The following is a 20,260-nucleotide window of genomic DNA, read 5'->3' as shown; positions in this document are numbered from 1 at the left end:
TGCAGAAAGAGTAGTTGTTGTGCTGCAGCAGACTCTAATGGAATCAGCATGTGCGTCTGCATTGCACATTTGCAACTGGTATGTGAGAACACAAGTGTGTCTGGTGGGTGTTACCATACATGCCTGACTCTAGCAGTGCATATGCTGCATCTGCACATGGGCTCGTGTGTTTGCTGACCTGTGCTGCATGCTGGCCATGGGCAAAGAACACAAAAATGAAAGCACCTCTTCCTGATGAACTCTTATGGATGGCAACACACCTCTCATTCTGTCTGTGTTCTCCATGCTTTTCACCTTCCCCTTTGATTACCCTGCAAGCTCCTATGTAGCTGCTTTCTATTAGCTGAGCCTGTATTCAGCTCCCAGTAGAACTAGGCCCTATCCCTGCCCAGGTTCAGGTGCTAGAAGCAACCACAGCAGTTTCCTCCCTGAGGAGAGTCTCCCAGACTTTCTTCAGTCCTTTGGTCAAAAAGTCCCAAGAGAGACACAAAATCCCAACAAAATTCCCCCCTGCCCCTTCAAACGCATGCTTTTTTTTTTTTCTTTGTAAATAAAAAAGGACTGGGGGTGGGGAGGGAACCCAGCCCTGGAGGGAAGCAAGGCATTTACCAGGCACCGAGTGTGATCACACACCTTGTCATCTCAGAGTGCACTGAAAAATTCTGGAGCTTCAGAGGATAGGTGACTTGTGGATGGCAAAGAGGAATAATAAATCATTTACTTGCCTTGGCTGGCTGAGTGGCAGGAGCTGGGTTATGGTGCCCTCAGTTTTATCCCCTGGTACTTTGTCTCCAGCCACTGGGAGCTGGCTATGAAAGACAGCTGCAGGAATCTGGCTGATTGGGTCATAGGCTTGGAAAAGCACTTGGGAGGGATGAGGAGGTGGGAGAAGGAGGGAACAGCAGAAATGGAGATCTTTCATAAATCCTCTTTATATCAGACTACTGAGCTCAGCTTTGAAAGAACCTCCCTTGCATGTTACTCCATTTCATCCGCTTGCACGTGACTCACGCTCTCATCACAGCACGCCAAGTAAAGGTGCAGCTGACCAGAGCACAGTGAGATTTGCTTCTCTGAGCATCTCCATGTGTACTGAGTAGGTATACCTGACGACGGCACTCCTAGCACTTGGAACTGCTGTTTGGGGTGGGGGGCAGAGGGAGGGGAGACCTCCTAATGCACCTTCCCTGCTGTGGTTCAAACCCCACACCTACTGGCCTCAGCAACACTTGCAGCACCCCAGTGCTGCCACCTCTGGGGTGGAATGCAACAGCCCTTCAACACCAAGGACTGCCTGACATATTAGTACTAGTCAATCCATATCTGATTTAGTGAAGCAGCCAAGCAAATCCCATAAACCTAATAAGCTTTATTCCAAATTAAATAGTAACCAGCTTTGCATGGCTCTTAGACATAGCTGTTCCTCTTTCTATGGGAGAATCAAGAGTAAAATACTATTCATCAATTAATAAACCCTTTGCTGCAGAGACCAAAACAAGGCAAGGTCCTTTTATTGCTGCATGCCCACACATGCACATACATGTTAATTCTCACATATTCACACACCCTCCTGTTCAGAGACAGCATCCGGAGGAGAATATGAGGTTGAAATCAAGTTTGTCCTTCCTACAGAAGACTTCACAATCACTCCATAAACCACAGCAGCCTTCATGCTACTGTGTTGGGCATTCCGCTTATATCCCCAAAACATCCTCACCCAAGTGACCAGCCTTAGAAGGCAGGCTTGGAGCAAGGCCTGTGAAGACCCTGGTTCCCCTTCTCCCAGAACTATGCTGATGGGTTTGTGAAAGCTGCAGGTTGGGATACTGTTTACCCCACTATTCGAACCTATTTCCATAGAGCTGCACCCATCTACATGCTGATGGTACTCTCGAGCAAGTGAGTCAGAGACAAGGTGATCCTGATAAGGAGACTGATTATGTAAAATCAGAGGGAAGAGACTCAAAAGACAAGCGGTATGCTAAGGAAAGGAAGGCCAGAAAAGAGGGGAAAGAACAGGCTTGTTGGGAAAAGAGAGTGAAGGCAACAGATATGCAAAGTACCAGACCAAAGAAACACAGCTGCTCACAGAACAACTCCCTTTGCCCATATCCATATCATATCCATCCTCCTCCTCCTCTCACCACTATAGCTTGCAAAAAGCAGAGCCTGCTTTTGCCACTGTGTCAACATTTCCTTTACTGCACTAGGGCTCCTCACATACCACAGTTCCAAGGGGAACCACTCCCTTCCCCAGCTGCTTGCCACAGGCAGGGCATGGCCCACAAGCCAGCCCTTCGCACCAACAAACCAACCCCAGATCACCGAGCTCTCACAGCAGGACCTCCCTTGCAGCTCCACCTGTGTTGCTCTGGGTGGCACAAATGGCCCCAGCCTGGGAAAACACTGCTTTGAGACACCTGGATACCCTTGGTCCCAGCAGGGTCTGGTCTAGCTACATGGAGCACTGCAAGCTGCATCTCTGACATGGAAGAATATTCACACTTGGCATGCAAGAGTGGTGATGGAGGTGAACGGGGGTATTCTGGTTCCCTCAGCCTGGCTATTGCCCACCAAACGGCAGAGTTGGTAGTGACGGTTCTGCTTCTCATTCCCACAGCCATGAAGAGGAAAGAATCCCCCCTTTCCTCTCCAGGAAGATCCCTTCTTCCTTATCTATACTGGGGAACTGGCTGTGGAAGGAGGGAAAGAACACAGCTGAATGATGACTCTTGTTTTAGCACACCACGTATTCACTGACCAACAAGGGAAGGGGAAGCCATTCCCCTAACGGCAGCACCCAGGGATAGAGTAGCACCCTACGTTACACTCTAAGTTGGCAAGAGGGAAAGCAACCAGTCAATGAGGAAGTGAGAGGGAAACATCTGTGTTAGTACAAGAACATGTCTGTCCTTCCCAAGCAGTGCCCCACATACCTGCAGGGCCTACCACAATTTTGGTCCCATACACTGCACCATCCCTTAGTATGGGCTGGAAGGGCACTCAAGATTTTATTCCTCCTGGAGATTTTGCTGCCTATAGGCTTGTTCCTGGGGGGAGGATGTGAGGCAGCAATCATCTTGAATCTTGAGAGGTTACAGCTGGACCTGAGGAAAAACCTGAGGTGGTAAGAGCAGAGAGGTGAGGCTGAAAGAGGGGAGATGGGTGGAAGGCTGAGAGAGAGTCAACAGTGGGAAAGATCTTTGACTGCAGGGTAGAAAAATCAGAATTATGGCTGAAGCAGGATAAGAGCAAGTCCAGCAAGAGTCTTATGAAGAGAACTAAGGTTACTTTGTCACCACCTACTGCCTTGCTCCTGCTGAAATCAATGACTGAAAGTGATGCATAGTGGGAGAGGAGGGACTGCAGCTGGCAGAGAGGGAGGATGAGGGAGGATGGGAGGAGACCAGGCATCCCTCAGGGGCTGCTGTAGTTATAGTAACTCTGTAAAACCTGGTCCCGGTGGTTGGGGAACCAATCCCGGAAGCGGCACATGTATTCCAGCCACCAGGGGTAGAAAACCTCCTGCACCCGGCTGGCACCCCCTTGGATGATGGCAAGTGCAGCTTCAGCAGCAGGAGAGGCAGCTATGTACACTTTGCCCCTGGAAGGAAACCAGTCACAGGATCACTCAAGTCAGTCCATCCTTGCTGTGGTCTTAACTATGCAGACTGACTACCACAGGGTTCTGCACGCTCATATTGCACACAGAGGTGGAAGACATCCCTCATGATGTACCCAAGCAGATGCACTCTTGATGTTAACTTTCTTGCACACTCAGATGCCCACACTATCTTAAACACAGGTGTGGTGCACTTCTTTGCACACTCTCAAGAAGAGATAGCTTCCTGTAGACACCCTCCCTCCCAGACTCCTGCATCCTCCTCCAAATACGCACCTGGTCTTCTCTAATGCCATGTCAGTGTCAATCAGGCCCAGGATGCAGAGCGTGATGAAGATGTTTTTCTTCTGCATGGTGAGTTCATGGCGCAGAGAGCTAAAGAATCCATCCAGTGCAAACTTGGTGGCAGAATAAGAAGTGGTGAAGGGAGTAGGAATTTTCCCTGGAAAGGAAAAGGAGAGAACGGGAAACACTAGGAAGTAGCTGTAAGGAGAACAGTGCCATGGAGGAAGAATCTGGGCAAAGATGGAGGCTTTGCCATGCTACATCAATTCATTGTTCTGTTCAGATGTGTTTCCCTCTATTTCCATTCACTCTTAGGCGTTTCAGAAAATGACACCACCTTATGTGTGCATATCCTAGGAAAATAGCCACAGATGTGGGTAAGGGGAAGAAACACTCTTTAATCTACACAGTAATCAGGTCACATGCTGAGCTAAAAAGCCCAGCGTGATGGCCTACCTGCTACCTTCCCTACCTCTGTCATGTGCAACCACATGCATTGGATCATGTGGTGATGCATCAGTCCAATGGCAGTTCCATCTCCAAAGCACATTAGGTCACCAGGTAGAAAAGGGCCATAGTATAAACTTTCACATGGTGAATGCAGCTCCCTTGAGCACACCCTGAAGCCTTTCTCCTGCCCTTCCGTCCCACACAACAGGTGCAGTTATATGCAGCAGCCTGATATTCAAGCTGGCCAAAGCCAGAATGGCTTTAGAGAGTGGGAGAAACGTCTCAAAGCTGTGGGAGGGATAAGCCTGGGTGTGAGGGATGGGACTTGAGCAAGCAGATGTGGCCACTTCACGAGTGAAGAGCAAAGTTCCAAGGGAATGCAAAATGATGCGACACAGAAAAGGTCTTCCAGAAAGCAAGGAGCCCAGCCAGGCATCATCCTGCTTACTGCTATAAAAAGCACCGCTTCAAAGTGTGTTCGAGGACACATAAAAACACAATGTGCTGGAAAACCACGGTTTCCACAAGGCCAGCACTTCCACCAGTTATAAGCACTAACCTGTGAGGGAAGAAACCACTACCAGAGAGCCTTTGTTCTCCTCCAGGGTGGGAAGAGCTGCTGTCGCTAGGGCCACATAACTAAAGAAATTCACCTGAAATGATAAAGGAATCATGGAAGGAGCAGGAGGGTTTGGAAAGAAGGTCAGCATGAGCCAGAAAGCCACTATAGTGGTCAGAAATGAAAAGGAGCATGGCTTGGACTTGCTTTTTCAAACACTGAGAGAAAAGGATCATATCTCTGGGGATGGGGACATTGCATCCTTTGGCCTTTCAGATTCCAGAATAAGCAATGGAGAAGAGTCAGAGCCAAGGTTATTCCTAAACTTTATCATACAAATTTCTTGACTCCATATATGTAACGAGAGACAATTAATTGTCTCTGGTTTCTCTACATGCTGTTCTTTACTCTGCAACAGCTATCCTGCAATAAGGATAGCAGTAGTATCTCAATTTACTCCTCTTCTAAGTTTTTTTTTTACTGTGAACTCAGACTACAATGAAGCCTAATACTCAGCCTCTCTTCTGAGCCTGACTGTTCTGTAACTTGCAGGAAATTTTTTTCCCTGTGATCTCTGGTTCCCTATTTTCCAGCAAACAGGCTTTCCAGCATGAAGTTGAACTAGTAAGGCCTACCTAATCTGACTAAGCAAACAATCAGGAAAATATCTCTTTATCTCAGTGGTCCTAAAACCTGACACCAAAGTGATTCTACAGGAAGACTCCGTACCTGTGAACAGACTTGGGAGCAAACACCATTTCAAACAACCTTATTGTGTTCTGCAATGACATATGCATCTGCTATAAACTAGTGGGAGGTGTTTAAACTTGGTCTATTGCCCCTTTCTGAACTAAACACATGTGGCATAACTTCCCACAACTACTCTCCTGATCCTTGACAGTCCCAGGCTACTGGGAAGTAAGATGGGCAGAAGGAAGGAGGGAAGGACACCATCATACCTGAGAAAGGCACCTAGTCCAATAACAAAGTCTCCAACCCATTTTACTTGAAACATGACTGAAATAAAAGATTTAGTCTCAACCATTGCTGTAGGCATGAATTTGCCCTCGAGTCTCCCAAAGCTGTCCCAGGAGAAGCCAGACCCACCCCATCCCAGGCGGGCTGTCCCTGCTGGAAAACTTCACCTGCATGAGCCAGCGGGTATGTTCCACATCTCCATCCCACATCTGGAAAGGGGTCATGCCAATGTGGTTCAGCACCAAGTAATCCAGTCCCCCTGTGGATAGGAGAAAAAGCAGTCAAATAAAGGGGCCATCTCCTAACCAGTTACTGAGGAACTGAGAAATGTCAGCAGAAGGGTAGCTGAACCAGCCAGCCCTTCCCTCAGAAGGCTGGGAAGTGCTTTACCACCAAGAAACATGAAATATGTCTAGCTGAGAGCAGTTCTGCCTGCTTCTCAAGAGGAGAAATAGAAGGAAAGCTGCTCTTCTCTGACAGCAGCTCTCCAAAATGATGTTTCAAGGTAATGCAGACCGGGCACATAGTTCTGGTGGTATACTCTATTTTAAAATCTACAGGTGTACAGATTTGTAATAGGAAAAAATTAAGATTGGTATGGAAATGTGTATGTGTGAAATCACCAGAAGAAATGCCAGAAGAAGGGTTAAAATTATGGCACGTGTTGATGGCTCCTAGACTGGCAGATCACCAATATCACAGCATACTTGCACACAGTTTCCTACAACCCCCAGGTCAGGAAAAACAACAACATAATGAAGTAATTTACACACTGAGATAATGGACAAAAGGATACTGAGTATAATCAAAAATGCTGCCCAATGACAGTCTGACCCCAATGGGACAGGATGGAGATGCAAAAGACCATAATCAATGTCATTTCCTACAGGGCACAAAAGACACATCGAAAAAACAGCACATCATCACCAAAAAAGAACAACCCAGAAGACATGACAAGGACTCAACAGCTGTCATTCATGCCACTACCCTGGCCAGTCTGCTTGGTCATACACATCTTGTTGCTTGTGAATACAAAAGAATGAATGAATGTGAATCTGTGAGAGAAGGTGGGAATGGAGTGAGTCGGTTTTGGTTAAGGTAAGACCACCTTCCCCTTCTATACAAACTTGAATTGAGCTTTGCTACGGGGGCAGGCCACTGCTTTCAGAACTCTGTTTCCCCCTCTCTCAACCAAAAACAAGATGCCTCCTCAGGGTTGGCTGTGTGCAGCTGGTACCTGCTCACATGTGGCTGACACATGCCTGCATGTGGTATCATGTTTTTGAGTACTTTTCTCCTCTAGCAAAAGACTCTTCTACACGTTGCCTGAGTCCCCTCCCCATGAAAGGCAGCTGAAAAGACAGCCACCTCCCTAAATGGTATTTACAAACCATGCACCCTCCTTTCCTGAATACACTCTTCAGTGACAAAAGTAGGGAAACTGAAACAGGAAGCTGCTACTGGAATAAGAACTGTCTATATATCTGAAAGTCAAAGAGATGCCCAAGATAAAGAGAAAACTGAGATCAGAATCAGGGCCCCTTCTCCTTGGCTCTGCTCACCTGGCTCTGACCAGAGTTACATGGCAAGCAGTAAACATCTGAAAAGTCAGATCTCTCTCTTTTCACAGTCCCCTGAACTCAGGTAAATTACAAAAAAATCCACTGAAGGAAACCACAAAGTAAAGGAAAGTCTGAGATCTCTGGCTTCCCTGCTGCTCAGCTTTCCAGCACATCTTTGAATATCAGGGTTATCGGAGAGGGGCGAGGACTGGCAGGGCCAGAGGAGCTGGGATGAGAACTGTGTTATCAGGCTTCTCTCTGACACTTGCCTAAAACTTGACTGTCAGCATGAGGTGTGACACAGCTTGAGAACTATCATCTCTGAATGGTGACCAGGCCAGGTATGATCTAAACCTTTCTTGAACCAAGCAGCATGGTATAAACTGGAATGACCAATAACATTTGTTCTCTCTCTTCAGCACCTGCCACTTTTCTTCTGCTTACCCAGTTTTTGAACAGCAAACTGGACCACCTTTTCAGGCTCTGAAGAGGAAGACATATCTGCAGGGATATAAAAGACTTTCTTTGCTCCAAGCTTCAGGCATTTCTTCATCACCTTTAGAAAAAACAAACCCCCAAAGATTAAGCTACATGGAGTAGGGTGAAGAGAATAGAACTAAAGGCACTATAAGGCACTGTTTTGCTGGGTGGGGGGTTTTTGTTTTTTTTCTTCTCCTTCATACTACAGTTAGCAAGAGTCAATTCTGGACAAAGACACACACTTTTATTTCAAATCCACCTCTATTCAGCCCTTGGAGAGCTTCGTTTTACATCAAGAATTTATTTAACCGGACCAGTTAACTCAAGGTAACTCTTGGCAAGACGCAGCTTCAATCTACCTTGGAAAAGGATTAAGATTCACCAGGAAAAGACAATCTTTTTCAGGAGAATTCTTCTGGAATCAGGGTTATGCTTTACATTCAATTCTTTCTTTATTCTAAAATACCTGGTGAAGATCTGGCAGTACGCATCCTTTCTTTGCTATGCTGAGTATGTGAAGGTGTGCAATAATGAATGGAAGTTTAGCTATTTACTGAAATATCCTTAGGAAGTATCCTTACACTCACTATCCCCAAATCCCCCCTTTTGCACCACCTCCTAGTGCAGAACTTCCCTGAAAGTCACCTCTCCCCACAGTTTCAGAGGTACCTTCTCTAAATTTGCCCTATTTTTACTCTACAGATAAAGAGAGTCGGATCGATTTGAGAGGGTCAAAAAAATTTGACTTACAGAAAGGCTGAAGTCTCTAACAAAAGACTTCAGATGCAAATAGAATTGTTTGGACTCTGGACAGTGGCATAATATCTCACAGAAGTTGTAGTTCAGGCACTGTATGCCCCTCTTCCTCTACAGGCCAAGTGCCCTTCCTCACTACATCTCCACGGTATGCAGTGTTCTTTCTTTCTGGTAAAACAGAAATATATTGCAGCTGGCGCTGGTGTATGCCAACACAGACAAGGCAGTCCATCCAAGAGATTGGGTGCAGAGTAGAATGGAGATCAGTTGTAGGGGAGAATGGCTGCACACGACACTCTGCCAGCAAATCAGGCTCAAAACATGCTGCTGACATGTTCCATCTTTCTTCAGAGAGCGTAAAGCAGTTCTTAAAGTCAAAAATAACTCAGCTTTTTTGGCTCAACAACATTTCTGAAGGAAAAACGTATTACTCCACCAATTAACTTTTTTTTTTCTCTCTCTAGAGGCCCAAATCCTTTGTGTCTTCCCTCATACAAGGCAGTTCTTACCTTCTGTAGCACAGCTTCCCTCCTAGCAGTCAGAACAATTTCAGCACCAAAGCTGGCATAATGATATGCCATCTGCTCCCCAATCCCAGCACTGGCTCCGGTGAGGAGAACGCGGGCACCAGACAAGGTCTCTTATTTATGAGAAAGAGAAAAACGGATGGAGAAGCAAGTGAAGGAAGAAGTGAAGGAGCTGCCCTTAGCTGCCAGCAGGGCTCTAGAGTGGAAAAGTGTAAGTCTCCACAATGACGCTTCTTCAGAACCAGTGAAGAGGCAGGATTGACCTGAATAAGCCATGAGATTAATAATGCCTCCTCATTCTAGCTAGATGGAAAATAATCAGAAATCATCTACTTTTGAAGAATGGGCTCCTTTTCCCTTCTAACACAAGGGTTAGTCATTGATACGGCTGCTACCTCATTTCACATAGCCAGCCATATCAGTCTGTTTTGGCCTGGGTCACAGGAGAACTGGGCTAGCCTGACAAGCCCAGGCACAGAGCAGTCTGTTATGACCTGTCTCCTCTATCACGCAGCAGTCAGTTCCCTCCTCCATCCTGTCAGCTCCAGGTTCACAACTCAGTCATGAGGCAGGAGGATCAGCCTGACTCTCTCTGCTCACACAGTAGTTGGCATGCTGGAAATGAAACAGCCCAGGCCTGGTTAGCTAGCTAGTCCCTCCTCCCCAGCTCAACATTCTTCCATGCAGGTGGGAATTAGATGAAAGCATGTGACTGGCATGTCTCAGTTATCATGAAACAACCTGCCAGGCCCAACTGCCTGAGAGGAGTATTGTTTTATTACTGCATCTGCTTGTTTTGGATATAATGCCTGGGTTATTATTGTCAGGGAATAACAACATATTTATGTAACACAGCTGAGTCACATGCTCTTTATTCAGGTTCCGAGATCAATGTCTTTCAAAGATTAAGTCAGTTTTCTTTGGTTATAGAAAGCTGCATAACATAAACCAGGCTCTGAGCCTCCTGCTTCCTGCTGATCATTTATTCTTTGTCATCAGTTTGCAGTAACATTAGCCCTTTGGTGCTGAGCACTACACACCTAAGGGGATGGACTCTGTCCCCATCAAGTTTGCAATCAAAACAAAAGATAGGAAGGCAGTGTCGAAGTACATGCCATTTTTTTCCCTACACAGACAGCAGCTTCCCTTGTAAATTCTATTAGACCATTCTGTCTTCTCTTGTGTTCCAAACCTTTCTCTGGTCCCAGGAACATCACAGCACTTTGGGGCCACCAACTCTGGTGAGACCACATAGAACAAGATGACTAGTCAGAGTTTGGAAATTCAACCTCTTCTCTCACATGACTTACATTCTAGTTTGAGCTGGTGAGCTTACCTGGATCAAAAGTGTCTTTCCAGAAGAAAGCCAGGAGCCCAGCTACAATTCCTGCAGCACAAAGCACTTTTCCAACTGCCTTCATATCCCTTCAAGTTGTGAAGAAAGAGAACGAAGCGGAGTCTTGAAGCTGAGCGCCTCAGCCAAAACGCTGTAACCTCCTCCTTCTGATGCTGTAAGCCAACCTGCACGACGTACAAATGCCTTTTTCTGTCCTGCATATATGTGAGATGCTGGGTAGAACCAGGGAGAGTCACAAGACTCTGCCTGAGAAATCTCTCCACTGAGAGCTAAAGTCATCTTTGGCAAGAATGGAAGAGGGGGAAGGACATGGACTCTCAATCCTTTGATACAGAGCTGCAAAGCAGTTGCTTTTCCCTATTGAAGAAAGAGGGCACCACAGTCCTGCAAATGGTTCGCATTCATCTAGCAAAGGTTAGGGCTTGGCTATGCCAAGCAGTGGAACGCCCTATTCAGAGGAAGTAACCCTGGCAGGATGGAAACAGTAAAGCTGCAGGGCTGGAGGCAATGAAGTCTGCTGTCATAAGGGAGGACAGGAGTCAGAGAGGGCAGAAAACAGGTCTGGAAGGATCCTCAGGAAATCATCTCATCCATTTCCCTGCCCTTCTCAGCTACTGTTTTCCCAGCCATTCATTTGCTCCAAGGCATCTTGTCTGTCTGTCCTAAAGGAACTGGACAGAAAGAATTATTTTTAAAAAAATCCGTCCCTAATGGAACACTCCACAAAAACTTGTGGAGTCAGTACAGATTCCTCACTTAAACCCTGACTTGAAAGTCTAATTTTACAGTAAATGCCTTCTCCAATTTGCATTGCTGCCTTCTATTTCATATTCTTACAGACATATTTGACATAAAAATGCATCAAATCTGAAATGCAAAATGAATTAAACAATCATCTTTTTCCCCAACACCATAAATCATCTGCAGCTGTCCACAAAAAAATTAACACAGAAATGAAATCACACTGACAACTTACATTTACATGTTCTTTTCCATACTTAGGGATCCCAGCATGCCAGCCACATGTAAAATGATACACAAGGCAGGGAAAAAAGGTGTGGGATTTATTTCTGTAATTCTCTCTTTAGAACATTTTCTGCAAAAGGAAAATTCAAAACTTAAGTCAGCATTGCAACTTACTAAATACTAACAACATTGACTTACCACGCTGAGCATCACTAGCCAATATTATTTCTCTGTATTTTCTGAGTTCTTTTTCTGTCTTTAAAAATTCTTTTGCAGACAGAGCAGTTAAGACACAGTGAACACAGGAGGAATTAAAAAGTTTTCACGGGTTCCAGAAGCTGCCCTTCTGCTAAACTCACTTCATCAACTTCCATAGTTCTGCAAACATGTTTAAAACTAGCTTGCCCTCTCCTCTGCTCTTGTGCAAAAAACTCTGGCAGACACAGGGAAAGACGATATGAAAAATTAGATCAGATAAACAGCCTTGGGGGGGAAAAAGAAAATTAGTGCTCAATATTCCTTTTTGTTCCCTCTCACTTTAAACATTGAACAATGTGATGATTAAAATTCATGCAGGGGAAGTGGGAGCCTTTGGACTTTGTAGAGAGATCTTTGTTTTGAGGCATGGCTCCCTAATCAAAATCCTTACAACTATAATGATATATATTTATTAGTAGCTTGCTCCCGTGGCCGGATGACACGGAATTCCACACCCCAGGAAAGCGCCACGAGGATGCGAGGAGGCCGTTCTTACACAAACCGACATTACAAACACAGAGGCTACAGCTCAGGTCCTGCTCTTAGATCATCAGGCACACGCATATCTAGTATAGTAAATAAAGCTGCTGGCGTCTGCTTTAAAACTCAACTGCTGAATTGGGACTAAGACCTCGGCCAGAGTCAAAAACACAGCACAAGGTCCCATCTCCTCCGCACAGCCGGAACGCGAGTGCTTCGCTCTTACCCGATTCTATACTTCCCCGAGACGCACAGTGGAAATTCTGCAGCTGTTTCAGATGAATGATTAAAAATTAAAGCAAGCAATACAATTAGTCCTCTACACCCCGTGTTTTGATTTAAGTATTACAGCCTCCCACCCGCGCGCCCCGCGGCACTACAGCGCGGGCGCGGGGCCGCCCCTGCCGCCATGACAGCTGCCGAGGCGGAAGTGCCCTCCCTGCTGGTCTGAGGAGACAGGGCGAAAGGCAGCGCAACCGAGTCCTCCGAGTCCTTCTCTTCAGCCGTCCCTCTTCTTCACCGGGACTGCATCCTCCGCCGCAGAGGGAGGCGGGCGGGGGGGCGAACGCCTCTCGCCTCGGTAACGATGGCCGGCGCGGCCGAGCCCGCCTGGCCACGTGACCGGCTCCCGAAGGCCTCCGCGGCGCGCAGCGGCGGGCGCGCGCTGCCCTTGGCGGAGTCATGGCCGCCAGGCTCCTGCCCATCGTCAAGTGAGTCCCTGCGCACGGCCGCCGCGCGCCCTCGCTCTCCCTTTACCGCTTACCGGCCCGGCCCGCGGCCCCCCTGCCCCCCCCCCCCCCCCGCCGGCCTCGCCCGGCCCAGCTGCCGTCCTGCTGCGCGCAGGGCCGCCTGGCTGCCCCGGGCCCGTCGCGGGCCTGCCCGCGCCTCTCCTCCCCTCTCCTCCCTGTGAATTTTTTGAAAAATGTCTCCCGGATCTCTTATTTCCAGTGAAAAAATAAATAAGGGTTAAATATGCTCTTTCATTTTGCAAGTTGCTGCTGGTCTTTTTCCACCATGCACTCTACCGGGAACTTCTTAAAACATAAGCAATACAGGAACTGGCATGGCCGGGTGTTAACTGGGCTGTAATGACCTTAAGAAAAGATTGGTGTCTCTCAAGTTAATCTGAGTAGTTATTAACCAGGCAACAAGAACCATCATAAGCATGGATTTATTACCCACAGCTAAATCCTTTATACCTTTTTTTTCAAGAGTTTATGTCATGATTCTCAGGCTTTTCAAAGTGGTACATATTTAGAGAATTTTGACACCTTCACATTTTTTCTTCAAAAGTATCACTGATCATATGTGAACTTGGATATGGTTTCAAGGGGCTGACAGGGAATAGTTGATCTAGAAAGAAAGGGAGGGTAACTAGATATCTTTTTCTGGTTTTTGACAGTAATAAGACATTGCAGTAAAACACTTGCGGCCTTCTGACTGCTCTGTCAACCCTGTTCTTTTGAGTGTCACAACCGACTGGGAATACAGTGGTATACATAATGTGAACTAAACTCTTCCTGCTTTTGATTCTTTGAGGTTTGTCATCAAAGGAAGCCTGGCTGGAGCTGCTGTATACATGGCATATGATCAGGGGCTGCTGGGCAGTGGCACACAAGGTGCTGAAGCCCTCAAAAAAGCTCAAGAAGCACTTCCTCCAGCTATTCAAGAATGGACAAATTACATAGGTTGGGAGGTAAGGACTGTGCAGATGAATATAGTTAGCAAACCAAACACATTATCTCAATGAAAGCACTAGGAAGGTATTCTGGTTCCAACAATGTTGACAAGAGTTTTGCTGTTGAATCTGGATGTTACGCTGGGAATGTTTTGAGGAGGATTGAAATGAAAGAAGGATAAAATTTTAAACATGGGGAGAGCAATTGGTCATAGTTCTTATTTGAAAGAAGAGATAGAAATACCACTACATAGTGAAATAACCCTGCATACGCTTTCTAAGTTTTTTATTGGAGTATTCAGTAGGCTTTTCAAAAATTAATGAAAAGATTCTCTTCCTTAAAGAACTGCTTTGTCAGGCTCCTAACAGTCAAGTTGAATGCAAATTACCCGAATAGCCCCTTCTCTTTGAGTAATCCTTAATTTTTAAAATCCTCAGAATAGGAGAAGCCTTTGAAGGTTTGAAAATCATTTTCCATGTTGGAGACTATTATAAATTAATATACAACTGTAAGGAGACAGCTGCTTAGGTAGTCGTGTGGATGCTTTTTCAAGAGCACCCAAAGGATGAATACTACCTTCTGCCCCCACTTTATGCTGTGGGAAAGATTAAGCTGAGACTTTAAGCCACGTGTCTGATCCCTTTTGAGGCTTAGGGAGACTAGGTACCTAAATGTCTTTGAGATCTGAGTTCAAGAGGCTTCTAAAAGATGATGTGGACTGTGTTATAACTGAACCTCCCAAATGCTGATACTTTGTCTCTGTTTCTTTTCATAGCTTCCACCCACTCCAAAATTTGACTTTTCTCCCTCTGACTCCTGGAATAAAGGTAAAATAGTTTCTCAGCAAACTGTGAAATGGAGTAAGGGGCTAAAAGTGATCTTATCCTGAAGTCCTGTTTTGATACTGTCCTCCCAAACTGAATGGTGAAGAAGGGGTGATAAATGCTATAATCTGGTGAAAGGAGCATTGGGCTGGGACTAAGGAAGTGTATTCTGCTCCTGGTTCTGCCATTAGCTCACTGGGTGACTTTGGGCAGTTCACTTCATTTCTTGATACCTTGATTTCCAACTATGAAGTGAGGAGGAGGAGATGTGCCCATAAACCTGTCTGCCTTTTCTAACTGGAGGAGCTGATGTTTCTTCTACCTACAAAACTTGCTTTACTTGTGTCTCAAGACGGGTATGCTTACACTATCCCACAATGTGAGACCAAATGTTTCAGTAAAGTGTTTGGGGGTCTATGGCCCCATAAGAACTAGATACAGTTTATGCACCAGTAGGGTAAGTTCATCACTGCAGATATTGATCAGGGAAACTAGAGCTTAAAAAGAAACGATCACTTATTTCTGAGAATGCTCAACCTTTGGGTAAAGGTTGAAGAGTGTATAAATTCTTAATACTACTAGTATATCTGAATTCAACCTCTGATCTTTTCAGAAGGGATGAGTTACTGCTAGCATTTTAGAGAACCTGTATGAAGGCCAAAGCATGTTATAAGTGCCTAGTAAGTTAATTCAGAATGTTTATGGTGCAGCAAATAGTTCTCATGTAATTAAGGGAAAACACAGTCCACAAATATTGTGGCTTGTCCAAAACCACCCGTAGAGCCTGTGGCAGGGTCAGGAATAAAATGAAACTTAGACAAGTTTCAGTTCTTTATTTTAATCTTGTAGTTCTCTATCCCTTATACTGGTCATGAAGTTGGAATTTCTCTGTTTTAGGGTCTACTGAGACAATAAAATTCAAGGATCGTTCAAGCCTCAGTGTATTTGAAAGCTTCTGGGATAAAGCTAGATTTTTCTCCCTGTGTTTACATGCATCCATGACACTAGAATAACATTAGTAAATTTGGCTTGAATGATGCTCTTCTTGGGATAACTCTCCTCTGCTTTCCTTGCAGGAGTGCAGACGGTCATGTCTGCCTTGTCTGTAGCTCCTACCAGGGCCTGTGAATACACTGTGGAAGGCTGGAAGTATGTGAAGGAACTTGTCAAATGAACACATTCTCCAGGGTTCACAGTTGTCTCCATGCTATCTTGTCTTTGGGATGCTGCATAGTCCATCCCTCTAGAGGGCAGCTCAGCCATGCAAGGGCTACAATAAAAGAGTTTGGAACTTCCCTTTGTATTTGGGTTGGTTTTACCTCACAGACTGCAATCATTGTTTTGCACCATACTAGTGATTAGAGACTTCAACAGAGCTTATGGATCAGTTTTACTGAAGTGATGGCTATATGCTGATGTATAGCCCCCATTTTAAAGCTTCCAAACTTGCCATCTAAACTGATGTTTCTGAATTGATCTTGAAGATGAATGCCATCTAATTCAAAACAAGTCTAAAAGAATTAACAAATCCAAAGATAGCAATAAAAGATGCATTTTTGAAGACAAAGCACTTGTCTTCAAGCTACCTGAGGAAGGAGTGCTTCTGTTGGGCAAAGAGCACATTACTTATATGAAAGCTGCTTTCCAGTTGTCTGTGACCTGTCACAGAACTGCAACTAGCACTGGCAATTCCCAGTGCTTCTTGTTGATGGCAAAGTGCAACAGAAGGGAGTTCATAATTCTGTGATGCAGAATGCTAACAAGAGCTATAGGAAAACTTTTACTCCCCGTCTATTCACCCTATGAACAGTGCTAGTCCTGGTATCTGGGTCTGTACTGTGGAACCGCAGTACTGTTTCACTGTGACTTTTCCACCTTAGGGTCTTCATTGAAGCAACTGATCCAAATGTGCCCTTTTGATTTCTCTATATAATTTCTTTTGCTGGTAACAATGACGTCGTTCTTCCAGATTAATGCCATGCTGCATAAAGGCATAAAGTTGTTTCCTTATTTATTTTGCTGCAAGCAGATGGAAAGTGCCTTTAAACATTGGAAGTGGGGATTCCCAGGCCTGCTTTGCTTGGAAGTGTCGTTGTTGAGGAGCCAATTAAAACTAAATAAAGATTGACATGATCTGACTGAAGCAGAAGATGGCTTTCTTCTCAAGATTGTCTCCAAGTCATCTGCACTGCAGCTTGTGTAGACCAGAAATGGCTATACAGGTGCTAGCTCAGATGATCTTCCACACATCTTTTTGCCCTTCGATTCCTTTCTAACGCGTCAACATCATAATGCATTTTCTCATGGTATTTTATTAATGATCTTAAATAACTCAAGTTCTTTACTAGAAAGAAGAGGATGTTACATCCAAGTGAATACAACTTTTGTTGTAGGTTAACACTTAGTAAAAGCCCCAGTTTTGCTTGTGCAAAGGCTTCAGGTGTCATCTCAAGGCTACAGTGTTGCAGTGAGGTACCCCTTCCCATCCTCACACTTCCTGCAGTGTTGTCATTCCAGCACAGTTCCCAAGGAGCATGGGTGCCCTGTGCCATCAGCATCTATAGTATGTTTATGGAGTAAAAGTGAATTATGGAGGAGGGTTTATGCCATCAAACTATGGCATCAGAGTTAGTTACACAAAGTCAGTGAAAGCCTCCAGATCAGTCAGGAATTGTTTCCCTCCACTGATGATAAAGAGAGGCTAAGCTTCTAATACAGACTCACTAGCAAAGCTGTTTAAAAGCTAGAGGCAGCAAGGGTCCCTCTGTGCTAGCAGCATAGACCATTCTTTGCAAGTTACGCAAGTACCAGGCCAAACCCAAACCCCACACAACTTACAAAGATTGTTTTTCTTCTTTGTACAGAGCTGTTACGTGACTCAGTTGGATAGCCCCGCTAGAGTTTGCCTTACTTCCTTTTGCAAACAAAGCTGCAGTCGATATCCTCAGTAAGAGCAACTCCTCACATTGCTATAGCTGTCACAGATAAAGAAAAATGAGCAAAAATATTCTCACCTGAGCTATCAGCTGAGGAGCCTTTGACAGCAATACTGCATAATACTAAACCAAAGCACTGAGGCACAAACATGGTAGAGCAAGCAGCTCACGGCACTGCACTGTAGTAGCTAGATCTCTCGTTGGAGGGCAATTAAATTGGAAACAGACAATTGCCTGGGATCTTGCTTGCACAGACTCATTAACATCAAAAAAATCTGCATCTGTGGAGCAGGTATGTGGCTTTTGTGTATCAGCTTGAAATGACTGGGATATTAGCATTAGTCCTAGTACCTGGAGTGTTAAAACACACCTGGCTTTTGCTTCTCAGTTAATAGGACTATTCCACCTCCTTTGAATGTAATCACTTTGCTTTTCTCATCACAGAGTTTGCATGCGTCACTGGACTTAATTTTAAGAACAGGAAAAGCTGGAACCAGCCTCGAAGTTGTCCTTCCATTGCTGATGCCCATATAGATTTACAGAGTCAGTAAGGTTAATGAATAAAGCAGACATAAGCAGCATTAAAATCACTTTTTCTTGTTTTGATTCATAAACACATTTAACAGGCACATTTTTAAAAAACATCTGAATGATTTTGGGACATTTATTAGAACTACTTTTGAGGACTCTAACCCGCAAAAGTTAGATGAATGAGGATTTCTTAAACTCAGCGAACTCACATTTGCCATTTGAACAAAAATCCCTATCCAAATCTGATTTAATCAGTATATTTAAGAAGTTTTATTGTGGCTTTACAAGTTACAGTAGTATCTGGGAACAGAAAAAGAAGCAGCATCTTTCTAGATACTGCATAAATATACATCTGTCTATCTATCTAAACTGGCACAATGAACAACAACCAGGAGGAAGAGATATGAATGGATTTATGTCTTAGCAGATTTTGTTGTATTTTTGCCAAAAACCTTTCTCGATGCATCTTTGATGCCATTCTTGGCTAGCTAAAACATGCAGATTCCTATTCCTATGTAAGTCAAATTGCAAATGTTGCTGCTAGCATCTGTCTTCCAGTGCAGGTGCTTTTAAGATACTGGGTCTGACCAGAATAAATGTGCTGTGTCTAAAAGAATAATTAATCATACAGATGCAACTTGCCTACACCAGTAATGGGCATTCTGGGGTTCTGCTGAGGTTTGGTCCCATTGTCTATCCTGAGTTTACTGGAGCTGGGGAACAGAGGACAGCTATTTAGCTTTGTCTCTATGTATTGTGCATGGATGTGTTTTTGATAGCCAATGGAAATCTTTGCACCAGGCAAACAAAACAATGCAGAATTTGTCAAACTACTTCCATACACTGGATTTAATGAAGACAGATACCAGATCCACTGACTGGCATCAATGGTTAAGAGACCAGCCATCACCAGTCATTAGAAACATGCATGTGCTCAATGTGGCCATCTAGCAGGATTAGAGGTAAATGCAGTTTGGTTAAAAACCTAGAGGAAAGGAAAGAATCCCTTTATCCTAAGTTAAATCTGATTTTCAGATGCAGTAAACATCATAAGGAGATATAAAGGGAAACAACATCAGAGAAGTCTTAACAGAAGTTTTTCTTTTTTCTTAGCGGTCAAAAGAGTTCTTCTGTCAGAACAGTTGTCTCCCCAGATGATAAACTACACTCCTTTTGCATCACCTGCAAGGTAGGTTGTCAATATAATGGTCAGGGTCATAGAATTCTCCAGACTCCTCAAACAGTAGAGCAGACCAGTGAGAAGGTGGGGATGTCCTCTAATGAATGACTGAGCCTGCCCTGTGTGGAGGGGAAATCTCATAGGCCTTCAGGGATGCTACATGCTGAGGACAGGGAGATGCTGCCCTTAAAGCTGAACTGGACAGGCTGGCTGTGCTGGAGCTTTACATTTCCATGCAATTCCTGCAGAGAAGCTTGAGACAGAAGAATAGGAACAGGCAGAGGGCATTTCTACGGGAATGATTCACTTGTCCTCATGCTTACAGGCAAAGCAGAGCAGGCCTGGGAATCCCCACTCTTGTTTTCTATCTCCAAGTCTGAGGTGTATATCTAAAGGATTAAAGCAAGGAGGCATTAGATTCTAGCCTGACCCACATAATTATTACAGTTAGTTGTTATAAGAGAGCCTGGGAATCATTTCTTTCTGGTGGTATTCCTGGCTTATGTGTTCTTTAACAAATGACTCAGTCTTTCTGGGCCTTAGCTTCACCATTAAAACAAAAACAACTTCTATACTGAAGTTAGTGGGCCTGAATCCAGACTGCCTTGAGCAACTGAGGTCAAAGCAGCCTTTTAGAATTCAGTTGGTTTGTCCACTGCGATCCTCTTCCACTGTGGGACATAAACTGTAAGAGTTTCATTTCTGTAACAACATAGGCTTTAAGGAATGAAGGGAAATTTCTTCAGGCAACTGGGAAAAAAAACCCTCGCTGAAGATGGAAAAAAAAGCAGTGACCCTACTGGTGAAAGTAACAGAATTTCTAATAAAGG

General features: G+C 44.8%; 2 protein-coding genes across 3 annotated transcripts; one reads left to right on the top strand and one right to left on the bottom strand.

Moving 5' to 3' along the window:
* Positions 1 to 1,349: 1,349 nt before the first annotated feature.
* On the bottom strand, positions 1,350 to 12,701 carry HSD11B1L (hydroxysteroid 11-beta dehydrogenase 1 like). Of its 2 annotated transcripts, none has more exons than XM_026108305.2 (9): positions 12,507 to 12,701; positions 11,553 to 11,672; positions 10,556 to 10,770; positions 9,202 to 9,332; positions 7,901 to 8,012; positions 6,062 to 6,153; positions 4,917 to 5,010; positions 3,899 to 4,064; positions 1,350 to 3,604 (listed from the first exon to the last, which is right to left on the bottom strand). In XM_026108305.2, the coding sequence occupies exons 3-9, from the start codon at positions 10,638 to 10,640 to the stop codon at positions 3,418 to 3,420; spliced, it is 867 nt and encodes a 288-aa protein (XP_025964090.1). In that variant the 5' UTR covers positions 10,641 to 10,770; positions 11,553 to 11,672; positions 12,507 to 12,701; the 3' UTR covers positions 1,350 to 3,417. The 2 variants fall into 2 exon arrangements, with proteins under 2 accessions (XP_025964090.1, XP_025964091.1); XM_026108306.2 differs by having other exon boundaries at positions 10,556 to 10,740.
* Positions 12,702 to 12,841: 140 nt separating this feature from the next.
* Positions 12,842 to 16,078, top strand: MICOS13 (mitochondrial contact site and cristae organizing system subunit 13). The gene is made up of 4 exons (XM_026108308.2): positions 12,842 to 12,990; positions 13,820 to 13,976; positions 14,735 to 14,786; positions 15,860 to 16,078. Exons 1-4 carry the CDS (start codon positions 12,962 to 12,964, stop codon positions 15,955 to 15,957), a joined length of 336 nt encoding a protein of 111 aa, XP_025964093.1. The 5' UTR covers positions 12,842 to 12,961; the 3' UTR covers positions 15,958 to 16,078.
* The last annotated feature ends 4,182 nt before the right edge of the window (positions 16,079 to 20,260 follow it).

The sequence above is a fragment of the Dromaius novaehollandiae genome, chromosome 25, assembly GCF_036370855.1.
Source record: "Dromaius novaehollandiae isolate bDroNov1 chromosome 25, bDroNov1.hap1, whole genome shotgun sequence".
Taxonomy (NCBI): domain Eukaryota; kingdom Metazoa; phylum Chordata; class Aves; order Casuariiformes; family Dromaiidae; genus Dromaius; species Dromaius novaehollandiae.
This window is presented reverse-complemented; position numbering and strand designations above follow the sequence as displayed.